The following is a 14885-nucleotide window of genomic DNA, read 5'->3' on the forward strand; positions in this document are numbered from 1 at the left end:
GACCGAGGTGGAATATGGTGGAGGGGGGCACCGCACACGGCTAAGGAACGATCTGTAGATCAACTTGTGTGTCCTAGGGTGCCCCCCTGCCCCCGTATATAAAGGAGGGAGGGGGAGGTGCAGCCGGCCCCCAAGGGGTGCGCCTGGAGGAGTCCTACTCCCACCGGGAGTAGGACTCCCCCTTCTTGCCTTGGTGGAGAAGGAAAGGGGGGAGGGGAAAGAGGAAAGGGAGGCGCCCCCCCCCCTCCTTGTCATATTCGGACTAGGGGGAGAGGGGGGGCGCGGCCTACCCTGGCCGGCCCTCCTCTTCTCCCTCATGGCCCATGTAGGCCCAATAACCCCCGGGGGGGTTCCGGTAACCCCCCGGTACTCCGGAAAAATCCCGGTTTCTCCCGGAACAATTCCGATATCCAAATATAGGCTTCTAATATATCAATCTTTATGTCTCGACCATTTCGAGACTCCTCGTCATGTCCTGGATCACATCCGGGACTCCGAATTCGGTACATCAAAATATATAAACTCATAATAAAACTGTCATCGTAACGTTAAGCGTGCGGACCCTACGGGTTCGAGAACAATGTAGACATGACCTAGAACTATTCTCGGTCAATAACCAATAGTGGAACCTGGATGCTCATATTGGCTCCCACATATTCTACGAAGATCTTTATCGGTCAAACCGCATAACAACATACGTTGTTCCTTTTTTCATCGGTATGTCACTTGCCCGAGATTCGATCGTCGGTATCCAATACCTAGTTCAATCTCGTTACCGGCAAGTCTCTTTACTCGTTACGTAATACATCATCTCGCAACTAGCTCATTAGTCACATTGCTTGCAAGGCTTATAGTGATGTGCATTACCGAGAGGGCCCAGAGATACCTCTCCGACAATCGGAGTGACAAATCCTAATCTCGAAATACGCCAACCCAACATGTACCTTCGGAGACACTTGTAGTACTCCTTTATAATCACCCAGTTACGTTGTGACGTTTGGTAGCACCCAAAGTGTTCCTCCGGTAAACGGGAGTTGCATAATCTCATAGTCATAGGAACATGTATAAGTCATGAAGAAAGCAATAGCAACATACTAAACGGTCAAGAGCTAAGCTAACGGAATGGGTCAAGTCAATCACATCATTCTCCTAATAATGTGATCCCGTTAATCAAATAACAACTCATGTCTATGGTTAGGAAACTTAACCATCTTTGATTAATGAGCTAGTCAAGTAGAGGCATACTAGTGACATTATGTTTGTCTATGTATTCACACATGTATTATGTTTCCGGTTAATACAATTCTAGCATGAATAATAAACATTTATCATGAAATAAGGAAATAAATAATAACTTGATTATTGCCTCTAGGGCATATTTCCTTCACGGCCGTCCCCGCGCGTCGACTCCCCGTGGTATGCGTCGCGCCGCCTCCCTTGAGGCGGGAACGCCACCATCCGCGCCGGTCTTCTTCACGCCGTCAGGCTCCTCGCCTACTTTGAGCACCGCCGCCGCGCTACTAACTTAGCCGCCGCCGCCGTCAGTCCGCCGCCGCTGCTACCCCCATAGCCGCCCTTCCACCCCCTTCGTCTTCTTCCAGCACCAGCATGTCGCTAGCATCACCATCATCTACCACGACCACTTCATCTACTTCGACCACCATTGGTGACATCGGCTCCCATGCCGATTGGTGCCACAACCGTCGTCGAGTTTTCTTCTCTGCTGGCCCTCCGACTCCTCGACATGGCATACAGCTCATGCAGGTCACTCATCTACGCATGCCCGGTGCTGGCAACACCGATGCATGCCTTCGTCCATGACGTGTCCCCGGGCCTGGCAAGCCTGGTTGGCGCTTCATCAACTTCGTCTGCGTCCGTCTACGCATGCCGGGTGCTGGCAACACCGATGCGTGCCTTCGTCCACGATGTGTCCCCGAGCTTGGCAAACCCGGCACGACGCCTCGTCAACACCGTCTTCTTCCCGGCGCACCACTACTTCGACACTACTGCGCCCATGACTAACTCGGCTTGCCTTCGGATTCTTCTTCAGTCTCACCGTCTGCGTCACTACCGTTGCAATTGCGGGGGGTGTTGAGTATAAGGGTTATTTAGGAAACGTAGGATAGCGTAGGATTTATTCTACCTTGACTTGTACTCCAAGATGACCTTATACTCCTATATATATATATGTCCATGAAGCTCAAGCAATACAACAATTATTCAATCAATCCTCTCTCTTTCTTCTACTCCCTCCGTTCCTAAATATAAGTCTTTGTATAAATTCCATTATGAACTACATACGGATGTATATAGATGCATTTTAAGTGTGGATTCATTCATTTTACTCCGTATGTAGTCCATCCAGTGGAATCTCTACAAAGACTTACCTTTATGAACGGAGGGAGTAACAGTCTGCATGATGTTTGATCGAGTAAATAGCAAAAAAAAAACTATCACAATTCACGTTAAGGTTTCAAAAAGATTACCACTTTAAAAAATAGTTGATACATAACTGCTTTTTCTAAAGAAAACACTGATGACCGATTAGACAAAAAAATTGTTGATATGCTACCACTTAAAAAAATCGCTGATACATACCGGGTTTCTCTAATTTTGTTTTAGAAAAAAATACTGATGAACGATTAGACAAATTTTTTTTTTTGAATTTGCGGTGAGCGTGGATCGAACACGCGACCTTCAGATCTTCAGTCTGACGCTCTCCCAACTGAGCTATCCCCGCTTCTTGTTTTTACAACTGGTTAGTGATCTAATGGCTTATCATTACGTATCAGCAGGAGACGAGCGGTATCTATCTTGGAGTTTTGGCCTCAGACTCTGTTAACCGTTCCCGGTCTTGAATGGTTTGGGCTCACACGGACGCGCTTCTCATTGTGGCCCAACCCGGTACTCTTGTCAGAGGCCTCATTATGCTCACCCCGGAGCATATCCTCGACTCTGAAGCCGTATTGAACAAATCTGTGGGTGCTCTGAGTCTTTTATACGCTTGTCCATGTTAATCCGGACGCAAACATTGCAGCTCATATTGCTTTACTGTCAAGCATGCATCGATGGAACGTCCGGTCTGCTGCAGCTGGAGCTCTCAGGTGCCGGTGTTCCTTGCAAGTTGTACTCACCATGGCTCTAATCTACCTTCATCATCAACATAAGCTACAGTACATTGATGTTCCAAATAAAAGCCCTGTGGTGTCACAAAATCTGTCAAGATATCAACCAGAGATGACACGGATACTGTGCTGCCTTCAAACAATACAAACGGCAGACATGCTCACTGACAACGACAAGCATATCTCTCTGCCTCTGTACACCGGATACGACCGGTCTGTTGTTAACCTTACTTAATTATTCGCGCCATTACAGATCGGCATCTACTGTATAGCAGTATAATACAAAGGTCATGCATATATATATAACACTCTATGATCCATGATCACCTACAACAGCAGCAGTCTAGCACTAGGGCAACAAAAAACAAGGGAACCATGCCATGCCATAACATGGAAGGTAGGCAGGCACATCATCACAACAAAAAGAAGCAAGGTATTAGACAGGAAGGAGCTTTACATTTGATGACAGTAATGGCTTAGCTTGGCTTGGTTTTGGCTGGGCTTACTCATCCATCAGTCCTCTCAGCTGGTTCAGACCGACTGAACATCATCAGCTCATGGCGCCAATGCCGGTGCCGCGGCTACCTACCATGGCTTCAGGTCGCCCTTGGGGCCCTGGGTCCAGTTCAGCGCCTTCTGCCCCGGGGTCAGGTACACGCTCTTGCTGTGCGGGAGCTTCCGCGCCAGCCCGTTCAAGATCTGGTGGAAGGCGTCACCGGGCTGCGCGGGCTGCGGGAACAGCATGGCCTGCTTCATCGACGGGTTCGCCAGCAGCCGCTGCTTCCGGAGGATCACCTCCATGGGGATGGAGGTCAGGATGGTGTCAAGCTTGGGCACGTCGTCCTCCGCGACGAACACGCCGATCTCGTCCCACGGGATGGCGTCCGCGAAGGGCAGCACAATGTCGTCCGCGATGATCACCGGGATGCACCCGAACACCACGGCCTCCACGAGACGGGGGCTCCACGGAGCCCAGCCTAGAGGGCACAGGCAAAAGATGGCGCGCTGCATGTCCTCGTAGTAGGTGGGCGGATGGTCCGTCGAGATGTCGAACAGAGGGTTGTTCTTGAAGTTCTCCCACACCGAGGCACGGGCGCCTCTGTATTGCATACATAGAAGGTACGTCAAGACTTTTGTGCCCCAATAATCCATTAAGAATGATGATTATGAGGAGTACCACATGTTTCAGATGTGCATACCTTGCATAGTAACCACCCTCGGGATCATTCGCCGTATCGTAGAACAAACCACGGAAATACACAAAGATGGAACGCGGGGTCTCCGGGGGAACAAGGTGAGTTTTCATTTTCTGGGGAGGAGCATATGGTGGGATATTGATTGAGCCCTCCTTTAGGCAGACATGATCCTTCTGCCCGAATGTCTGGACAAGTGTAGCGCGGCGAAGCAATGGAAGGATCCCCCGTTCAATCGCCTTTTCTTCCTGAACCACGGCAATGCCAAATGCATGTCAGAGAAAGATTCTACTAGAACAGAGCATGCAGTTTGTTTCCAAATATCTAACATAAAATGCAGACTAGGCTACATAAGCGAATGAACAGTTGTCGAAGCCCATGGTAGTACAAGTGTGCAAAGTATATCCATTCCATGATTCAGTGGTAATATATAGTAGGAAGATTCAGGTTTCCCATGTGTGCTCTATGACTCACCTGATAATGGAAGCATGCCCCAAAGTCATGCGGCACGACAAAGAAATGATCAGCTCCCGCCGTCCGGTTCCAATAAGGCCAGTGTGATGAGATGAACTGAACCGCACTCCTCATGATCCGCGGGGACTTGAAGGGCAAGGGATGGCCCCACGGAGTAAGGTCGCAGGTCGTGTACACCGGAGTGTAGAACCAGTCGGCCTCCTCCGGGTTCATGGTCCGGATCGCGCTCGACAGCAGGAACCGGTGCATGAATATCTCGGCGGCAAACATGTGGCTGAGGCACCTGGAGTCCTTGGCCACCATCTTCTTGTTGTACTTGGTGGGGAGCTCGTAGACGTACACCTTGAGCCTCCCAACGGGATCATCCTCCAGCACATCACCAGCACTCCCTGAATTTCCACCATAAACATGATGAGAACCAAGTACTGCCGCAGCACAATCATCATAGCTAAAAATTACAGAGCTATGGAACAGTTTGAGTGGGCTGTTGGTAGAGTATATGGCAACGCAACAGACAATTTAGACTTCCAGTCCATAATCGCAGGGAGGTTTAATAATACAGTAAGCAGTAATGTCTAAAGTTTGGTGATTGAGGTAGGCGCCCATGCTTATCTACAAAGTCAGACATGCTCTCCCTGTCGGTGACCAAAGTCGGAACATGCGGCGCATAATAAAATCCTATCAGGGTTTCGAGATCTTGGGCGAATTGGTCTAGCGGCCGCAGATCTCATGCCGCCCGCCTTCTTCCCCAACCCCAACCAGCAGGATTCGCTCCAAAAGCAGTACGGATTGATGCCCCCAAATCAGATCCCATGCACAGCGGAAACGCACAAGGAACCGCGGATTTTTGGGGATCAATCGAGCTCGGTGGCACAAGCATTGCGCCAGCAGGAAGAAGAACAGTAAGGACTACCAGAGCATCAAAGGCTGGAAAGGAAAAGCGAGCATTTTTTTGCTCTCTCCAGCTGAATCGCGCATAGGAGAAAGGTACACACCTTCGATCCTCTCGGTGTCCTGGCCCCTGACGACGACGCCGGAGCAGGAGAGGAGCAGCGCGAGCGCCGCCGCGAGGGCCAGCATCGCCCGCGGCTTCTCCATCGCCGCCGCCCGCCCGCAGCTCCCCGCGCGCCTCCCTGCTCAGCGCCAAGGAGGACGGAGGAAAAATACACAGGCAGAGGGTGGGGAGACGGTCGAATCTGCTGCCGCGCGTTGGCGAGCAGGGGAGGGAGGGGAGAGGGGAGGGGCGTCGGGTGATAATAATGCGGAGGAGCGAGCGGGGCGGAGGTGGAGGCGGAGGGTGGTGGTGGTGGGAGCCGGCTCGGCTCTCGGTGTCAATGATGAGCTAGCTGTCGGCGGAGCAGGTTGGTGGGACGCTCACCTCAAGTCCTCAATACACGCGCGCGCGCGCAGTAAATCCAGCACCGTACTGTAAATGCTCCACGTACCACGGCCCACGTATTTAGGGAAGCCGAGCACGTTACTCGTGGCGTGCACGTAGTGATCCTGACAGGTAAAATGAGATATACAGTTCCTGTTCAACCCCCCTCCCTCTCATGTTCCAGCATACGCAGAAAGAAAGGCGATCTCACCTCCTGCCGCCAGGGCGCCTTCCTCCGCCGCGGTCCTCCGGCGGCTCCCCTCCACGGACGACCTTGGCCGACAGTGGTGAGGGGGGTTATCGGATCCACGCATGTGGACTGTTTTAGCCATTAGTTTCTTAGGCCTTGTACAATGAAAGGTGTTTAGGGAAGATGCTTAGAAAAATAAACCGAGTTTTTTCTGAAGCACCGGTACCTATTTCTACAGGAGAGACGCTTAGTTAAGCGTCTATCCTGTACAAATAAGCACTGGTGCTTAAGAAAAGTCTGATTTATTTCTCTAAGCACCTTCCATTGTATAAGGCCTTAGGATTTTGGGTTGCTCATAGTCATGGCTTCGGTGGTGCGCCGACTAATAAATCTTCAGATCTTTTTCTAACGAGGCGATCCGCTTTTGGGGTGGATTTGGAAACCAGACTGTTGAAGTAAGGATGGTGCGGCGGCGGCGGCATTCTCGTGGTGGACTTGTGTCCTCGGGCTCCGCTGTTGCGATGGCGTTTGCTCCAGCGCCGGCGTGAAGCTTGGGAGGTAGTCCAGGAGCAGATGCAGATTGTGGTCTGCATCGACGGTATCTGGAAGATGGTGGATTTGGGTTCGTGGTTTGTGGCAGGCAGGTATGGTTTCCTCCTCCAACGTCTTAGTTGGGCAGGGGTGCCAGATCTGGAGTTCGACGACGTGTCCGGGGTGTTGCCCCGGTCTGATTCGTTCAACGGCAATGGCTTCGCTTTTATTGGCGAGCCACCTTGGAGGTCCGCAAAAGCTGCATATCAGCAATGGAGCCGCCTCGAGCTCGGGTGTGAAGGTGATCCGTCATTTTCTCCTTTAGTGGCTGCTATGGTGGTGCCAGAGGCAGGTGACGGATGTTGGTGTCAAGCTCAGAGGTTTCTTCAGTCTTGTCTGTAATTTTACTTCTTGGCTGGTGTTTCTGTGTGCAAAGGCTACCGTTCTGATGTCTTTTCAGGTCGGTATGTACGTGACTTATACAATGATCTTTATGATATAAATGAGACACATATTACCTTGCAAAAATGAGATGTACAGTATAATTCTATAGGAAAAGGCATCCAATCTACTGCTCCCTACCAAAATATTAGGCCTTTTTAACACTGATATTTTTTTATACTGAGGGAGTACATTGATCAAATAGTAGAAGTACCACGGCCACGTATTTAGGGATGAGGATCATTAGCTTAGCCGAGCACGTCTACTGGTGGCGTGCACCTAGTGGTCGTACTACCTAAGATGGGATTATACAAAGTAGACGAGCTTATATACACACGCATACACTTATCCCTATGAACGCATACCTTGTTTGGCTGTCCCTGTGAGCATCTCTGAAAGGTTGAGCCGACAAATCATCTTTTTTTAAACCCAGCACAGATGCAAGCTCTTGTATATACGCGCATACACTCATCACTACCTTTATGAGCACCTTCGAGAGACTGAGCCGGCATATCATTTTGAGACTGACGAAGTCATTGAAGGCGCCTCGTAAAACGTCTCCTCCCACTGAAAAATGCATCGTCGAAAATTCTGAAATAAATCTAGAAAAATGCGAGCACCAAGACTTGAACCCTGATGGGTTGGGGATACCAATCTCCTACTAACCATTCAAACACATGTTTGTTCGCATGAGTTCCTTTTTAGAAAAGGCCCGACTTTACGGGTCAAACCAACAAATGCATATAGATAGACCTAAAAAAGAGAGGTCGATAATGATAAAAAGGCATTTATGTCGGATCAACCTCCCGAAGAATAAATTGTCACCGAAAGTTTTTTTTTGTCAAAATGCCGAAAGATTCATACACGAAATATCCTAATAACCTCTAAACTAAAGGGAGTACCTAGGACTCATCTAGATGAGATATAATTTGGTCTCATTCACTTTGAAAACAAGAACAAATACAATCCACGTCAGCACACACGCATCTTATAGCATCACATCCAATGGCTATAAAAGGTGAATGAGACCAAATTATATCTCATCTAGATGAGTTCTAGCAAAACTGCTAAACAAAACTCCACCGAAGGATGGCACCAATGTAACGAAGTGGGAACCGAAAGACCAGACCGCATAGGAAAGTCGTCATTATCACCATACCGACAAAACCCTGCAAACCCTAATTGTACCGCCAAGAGATCGGCGTGAATCTACACCAATGGGTCATCGATGCCGCCACGGCCGACATCATAAGTCATATTTTGCTCTCGAACAGTGCTTAATGAGATCTCGCCAGCCCATCTCTCTCGACCTGCGCCAAGGGGAGGAGACCTCATCTGCCGTAAGCACCGTAGCGGTGGGTGATAAGGATTACGACGAGTGTAACTACGGCGGTGCCCCTTCGATAATCAAACGCCATCAAGATTACAACGAGCCAACACCACCGCAACCACCGTTCCCCTACATCAATCAATGTAAACTAGTAGAGAAATTACGCGATTCGATATGGGTGATTTGCTTGCCGCAAAATTGATTTCGCATCGCTGGTTTTTATCACAAAACTGTGGCGCTTATTTGAATCTCAAGAGTAGCAACATATCTTTATGCTCCTATAGTATAGTAGGCAATGCAAGAGTCGTGTGAACGGCCGTTGGGATTAGTTGATTATAAGCGCGCAGAGGAGGGCGAAAGTTAGGCTTTTTCTGGCAGGCGTGGACGATCAATCATTCCGGGAGACGCGGCCGGAGATTACTCCGGTAAGTAAAATCCAACCGGACGCCGCCGACTGGAGCGGCGTTGCACGTACAGTTGGCCCTTTTTGGCGGGGTCCAGCGAGCCAAACCGCGTAGCATTCAAGAGTCCTTTCCGTCGGTGGGAAACGCCATGGCCATGGCCATGCATGCTTGCCGCACAATCAATCCAACGCCGTGCCGCCTATACTCCGCCTTTGACTTCACCGTCCTACAGCCAGCCCAGCCATCGAGCCAGCGGCGGCACCTGTCGTCGTCTCCCGCTCGCTCGGTCGCTCGTCGCCGTCGTTGGCTGGTGTTGTTCGTGTTCGGCAGGGGTACCTGGTTAGGTAGCATACGTAGTAGACTACACGCAGGGGAGGGGGGAGGGGAGTAGGTCGTCGTCGGTGGTAAGAAGACACGTCTTCTTCCCTGCGTTGCGTTGACAGTTGACCCGCACGTACGATTTAAACTGGGCATGTTTGGTCCCTGACCTGACCTGATCGATCGATACTGCAAAGAGAGGTGATCTGGTGGACGGCACGCCCATCGGCCGCCGTCGGCTCTATTTCAAACAAATTCACACAACACACAAATCTTCAAAAACGGGCAAGGAATTCATATATTAAGAAATAAGATACCACGGAAACAAGATCCGAGTCACGGAAAGATGTTTAAAATCCAAAGACATTGCACATTTTATAGACAAAAAAGACATGTTACAGACACTCGTCCACTGGGAATTCTCGTTGCGTTATTGTTATTTTCTCAATTTTCTGACACCCCCATATTCTTGTCTCTTCCTAGGATATCTATCATGATTAAATATCATTCTTATTCGCTCCCATCTAGAATGCTTATCATGATTTAACAAGTATTCTTATTCTTATTCGTCTTCCCTTTCCTATTACCAGCTTCTTTCACAAAAATGCTGGTTGGTGCCGCTACGTGTGCAAAACCACTGCCACATCATCCACCAAACATTTCTAAGCCAGCAAAGAGACCAAATTTTTGTGGTTTATCAAGTTGACAAGTCATGTCGTATAGGAGTATAGTATTAAAGTTGGGTGATCAAAAGTATGGTTGGACAAAAAAGGCCTAAGAAAAGAAATACACAAGAATACAATATATACAGCTACAGAGCAATTTTTATTAGCATACGGTACTAGTTTCGCTAGAGAAAATATATGGGAGAACCTCCTTTTCCCTTTTAGATCAAGGCCTAACAAAAGTGAGCCATGACACAAAAGTCGTGACATCGACTCTCATTTTCCATAGGAGCCAACAAACATCTGTTGGCCAATTCGGTCACATGTCCGAGCTATTCTTTTTTGCTTAATGCATCAGCAACACTTGGACAGGGACTGCAACTAGCTAGATGCCTAATTATTTATTACTCCAAGTGTCAATCACTTTTCATAAGACAGGCTACCAGATGAAATCACCTTTAATAAGCACGGCTGCAGGTGGAGCTCTTTTACAGTACAGTACCCAGCACCTGTGTTAGTTGGCATCTACTGCTTCCAATTGCGATTATATGTCAAGATCAAGCCTAGGATTTTTTTTCTTCTTGAAAAAGATGTGATCTATTCCCCTCTGTTCTGGTTTCGGGAAGTGACAAAATTAAGCTAATGGGAGGCCCAGTCGCCAAGTGGCCACTGTATCAGGCTGATATTTGCACCGGCTGTCAAAGTTGGTGGACTGGCCACTGTATCAGGCTGATATTTGCACCGGCTGTCAAAGTTGGTGGACTAAAGTGACCGGCTATCTCAAAAAGTGACCAGTTTATAGCAAGGCTCATAGTAATCCGGATTTTCATAAAAGTAGAGGTGTAACCTGAACATTTCCAATTTTCTAAGGCAGGCCTGACGTTGACTCCAATTCTCAGAAGGGCCAACAAACATCGGTTGGCTAATTCAGTAACATGTCTGAACATTATTCCTTGAGAAATCAGCAACAGTATTTATACAAAGACTGCAACTACATGCCTGGATTGTTACTCCAGACCCCCAGATGAGATGACATTACTTGTTACAGCACTTCCCCCTCTTCTCTACTGTTTCTGGGGAACATAGAAGGGGGGCAATAGAAACATCAGCTGGGTGGGTCATGTACCACAAGTCCAGAACATAACTGACAAAGTATAAGCAGGTTTCACAATCCGGAAACGCGACCCTGTCTAGAGACAGCAACAGACAAACAATCCACAGGATTGAAATATTGTAATTTCCATTATGACATCCACATACAACGGACAAAGCGCACAATGGCTGTCATTTCATCCTCCAATGAAGAACAAGAAAAGAGATGAAGTTGAGGTATGCAGCCATGGAGGTATAATAAGCGCACAAAGTACGCCAAGTTGTATTATTTTATTATAAAAAGGACATCCCTAAGGTTCGAGACATGCTACCAACGCTTTAGAGCATAATTAGTTTGCCGCCAATTTTTGGCTTGCCAAATGTTGCCATTGCCAAATATTGGCAATATACCAAGACTTGCCAACTATTGGCAACTTTATAAGAGATGGGCACAAACCAACCAAGTACTCCCTCCGTCCGGAAATACTTGTCATCAAAATGAATAAAAAGGGATGTATCTAGATGTATTTTAGTTTTAGATACACCCCTTTTTGTCCATTTTGATGACAAGTTTTTTCGGACGGAGGGAGTAGTAGGCAATATTTGGCACAATGCCAAACATTGGCATGCCAATTTTTGGCAACAAACCCCACCGGGCCAGCAGTCGAGTTCAGGAGGGGAGGATTTGGTCAGCCTACATGGCTATTTGAATTTTGAACTGAGATTGGTAAGAATAGTTTATTTCATTCCAACCTTAACAATGAAGGTGATGGAAAAGAACACAACAACTAAATGAACAGGCAACTAAATGAGGCAGTGAATTCTGGAGAAATAGCCTCAATTTGATCTGTTAGTCTGTAACACAAATCCCAGGTATCTCATATTGTCCAACAGCTATGAATAAAGCCACACATGAGCCCTTTTTGGCCTATGTTTTCTTCAATTTAAACACTACAAATTAAGGCTTTCTTGGAATTCTGTTACTATAGGATTCTCAAGAGCACACAAATGTAGCATGACTAGCAAACGACAAAATTTTCAAGCAAATATTATAGAAGATGCGCCTGTCGCGAGAAGTCACAGAAACATATATGTACAAAATACTTCTCCGAAAAAGCATTTTGCAAGATAGTACAAGACTAAATGATAGCACATGTCTCATATGTGATCAACATAAAGAAATAAAACATCTGCATAAGCACCATTTTCAGCTAGTGATCATATGGTAGTAGGAGAGTGGTACCGGGTCAAAGCCAACAAAACAAACATTTAATCATCTCGCTTTGTATCCCAATCCTTCATCTTCTTACTTCCCTTTGGTTTAGCAATAGGTGCATTCATGCCCGCCATTTTTGCATTATATTTTGTTCGCAGCGGCCCGTTTGTAGCCCATCTGAAATTCAACAAGAAATAAGTAAGGGCCATGATCCTTGTTATAAGATCAGAATGAGTGCCCTTTTTAGCCAAAAACAAACTACTCCCTCTGTCCCATAATATAAGAGCGTTTTTTACACTACACTAGTGTCAAAAACGCTCTTATATTATGGGACGGAGGGAGTAATTGATAAATACCATCGACAAAGCTAGAATGACAAAAAGAGGGACAAATCAGGCATGCCAATTTAAGGACCAGAGAGGGGCTATTAGTATTCAGCTGAAAAGCATACACGGTGTGTCTTCTATTTAGGCAAGTAAGCATTGTCTGGACAAAGTATTGGATAGATGGCACATGTTCTACTGATAAGCAATATGACGATAATTAAACAGGCCGGCTGAACATTTTCAGGTAGAAAACAGTAATGCCATAAGAATGAGTACATACGGTGCATCCCAGTCAGTAGTGTCCTCGTTAACAAGATGTGTCCACTTTGTTCTGCCACTCCGCCCGAAATGCTTGACTTGCATGACCTTAGGCAAGATGCTCTTGTCCATCTTATCTTCACCGGTGGGCGCAGAGAAATCACGGGTGTATATAGCGTCTCTACCAGCTGACTGACTCACGTCATCACCACTCTCCTGGAAGAAGGCACCCTTGTGGTAGTACTTTTGCATAAAGTTCCACTTCTGTTTGGACTTCTGGAGAGAAGGTTTCGGGTTCTTCTTCTCCCACTCCCGGCGCTCCTCCTCAGTCATATTCCTCACCTTGTCAATCTCTTCCTTCTCCTTCAACCTTGCATACCTTTCCTCCCTGTCCCTCTTAATCCGCGCCATCTCACGGTTCTTCCATGACTCATACTCCTCAGCTTCGTTCAGCTCATCATCCGTGTCGACATCCTCGATGCTAGCATCCTCGTTGAGCGCCTTCTGAATGTGCTCATCCTTCCTGATCTCCTCCACCACAATCTGCCTGGTCTCAATCTTCCTAGCCTCGAGCCTCTTCCTGATGTTCTCCTCCGCCTGCCGCTCCTCCTCCTCGAGCCGCTCGCGCTCGGCGATGGTGTCCCGCTGCGCCTTGGGTATGAAGACGGGCTTCACCATGGCCATGCCCATCTGCTCGTCCTCCGAGTCGGTCTCGTACTCGGACTCCTCCGACTCCTGCACGTCATCCTCCAGCGGCTCATCCTCCTGCGGGAGCAGCTCCTCCTCCTCCTGCGCCCGCAGGCGCTGCCGCTCCTTGATTCTCCTCCGCCGCTCCTCCTGCGCGTCCTCGTCGTCCTCCTCCTCCGCCTGCGCCTCCTGCCTGTCCCGCTCCTCCTCGGCGGTGGACACGATCTCGGCCTGCCGGATGCGGCGGTGGTCGGCCCTGAGCTCCTCCTTGTTCTCCGCGCGCGTCTCCGCGAGCCGCCGCAGCCGCCGGTCGTCCTTGGGGGGCCGGTCCCGGTCCCGGTCCCCTTCCTCGGCCTTGGGGAACGCCTCGTCGAGGGAGACCCTGGCCGCGCGGAGATCTATGTCGTCCTCGGCCTCGTCGGCCCACTCGGGCTTCTTCCCCGGCCAGTAGCGCTTCACCTTGGTCTGGCCGATCTTGCCCCGCAGCTTGTCGCGCACCGCGATGGCCGCATCGCTGACCCCCGCCGCCACGGACATGGTGCTCGCGCTCGGCCGCTGGACGGTTTGAGGCGGTGACTGGGAGGGGGAGCGCGGTGGAGGCGGTGTCCAACCCTAATAAAGCGAAGACAAATCCGAGTAGGCTAGGGTTTGATTGCCAAGGGAAGGAAAGAACCGCGTCTGATATGGATCCGGTGGAGGGGAGGAGACGGAAGGGCTCCTGTGGCGGTGCTTTGGTGGGGGGGTGGGGGGTGGGAGGGGGCAGAGGCGGTGGAGGTGGAGGTGGAGGTTCCGGCGGCGCCGCCAGAGGAGGTCGAGCCTTCCGGAGCGGGGATGAGATCAGGGAAGCCGGGGGCGCCTGCGCCTGAGGCCTGAGGTGAGGAGCTTGGAGGGCCGCCTGAGGATAGAAAAGGGCCCTGAGCCCGCATACACCGCCTATAGCCAGACCAAGCGGGCCACCTTCCCGCGGCCCACCGCTGGGAATTCTCTCGGCCCAGCTACTTTACAATCCAAAATCAAACACTTTTGAATTCCCTAAAAAAACTAAGCAGCTTTAAAATGCCATCCAAACTACAAACGGAGAAGACCTATCTGACTGATGTTCACTGCGTCAAGTTGCTGGAAAAAAAAGCGCCATCCACAAAGTATACCTACCTAGTTTGAAATGTTTATTAAAAAAAAAAGACTGGCATTTCTTAAGGCCCAAGAGATGCTAGTTCACCCACCAGGCCAGTAGTCTAGCTCAGGAGGGTCTGCCCG

At 49.1% G+C, this 14885-nt stretch overlaps 2 protein-coding genes and 1 non-coding gene across 3 annotated transcripts; all 3 read right to left on the reverse strand.

The window, feature by feature from the left end:
• Positions 1 to 2667: 2667 nt before the first annotated feature.
• Positions 2668 to 2740, reverse strand: TRNAF-GAA. The gene has a single exon. It is a non-coding gene; the product is annotated as a tRNA-Phe (tRNA).
• Positions 2741 to 3309: 569 nt separating this feature from the next.
• On the reverse strand, positions 3310 to 6094 carry LOC119278240 (probable glucuronosyltransferase Os01g0926600). The gene is made up of 4 exons (XM_037559599.1): positions 5788 to 6094; positions 4793 to 5181; positions 4325 to 4566; positions 3310 to 4224 (listed from the first exon to the last, which is right to left on the reverse strand). Exons 1-4 carry the CDS (start codon positions 5888 to 5890, stop codon positions 3711 to 3713), a joined length of 1248 nt encoding a protein of 415 aa, XP_037415496.1. The 5' UTR covers positions 5891 to 6094; the 3' UTR covers positions 3310 to 3710.
• A 6067-nt stretch (positions 6095 to 12161) lies between these two features.
• On the reverse strand, positions 12162 to 14427 carry LOC119278241 (microfibrillar-associated protein 1-like). Its single transcript, XM_037559600.1, has 2 exons — positions 12964 to 14427; positions 12162 to 12534 (listed from the first exon to the last, which is right to left on the reverse strand). Exons 1-2 carry the CDS (start codon positions 14163 to 14165, stop codon positions 12411 to 12413), a joined length of 1326 nt encoding a protein of 441 aa, XP_037415497.1. The 5' UTR covers positions 14166 to 14427; the 3' UTR covers positions 12162 to 12410.
• Positions 14428 to 14885: the final 458 nt, after the last annotated feature.

Source organism: Triticum dicoccoides, chromosome 3B (genome assembly GCF_002162155.2).
Source record: "Triticum dicoccoides isolate Atlit2015 ecotype Zavitan chromosome 3B, WEW_v2.0, whole genome shotgun sequence".
NCBI classification, from domain to species: domain Eukaryota; kingdom Viridiplantae; phylum Streptophyta; class Magnoliopsida; order Poales; family Poaceae; genus Triticum; species Triticum dicoccoides.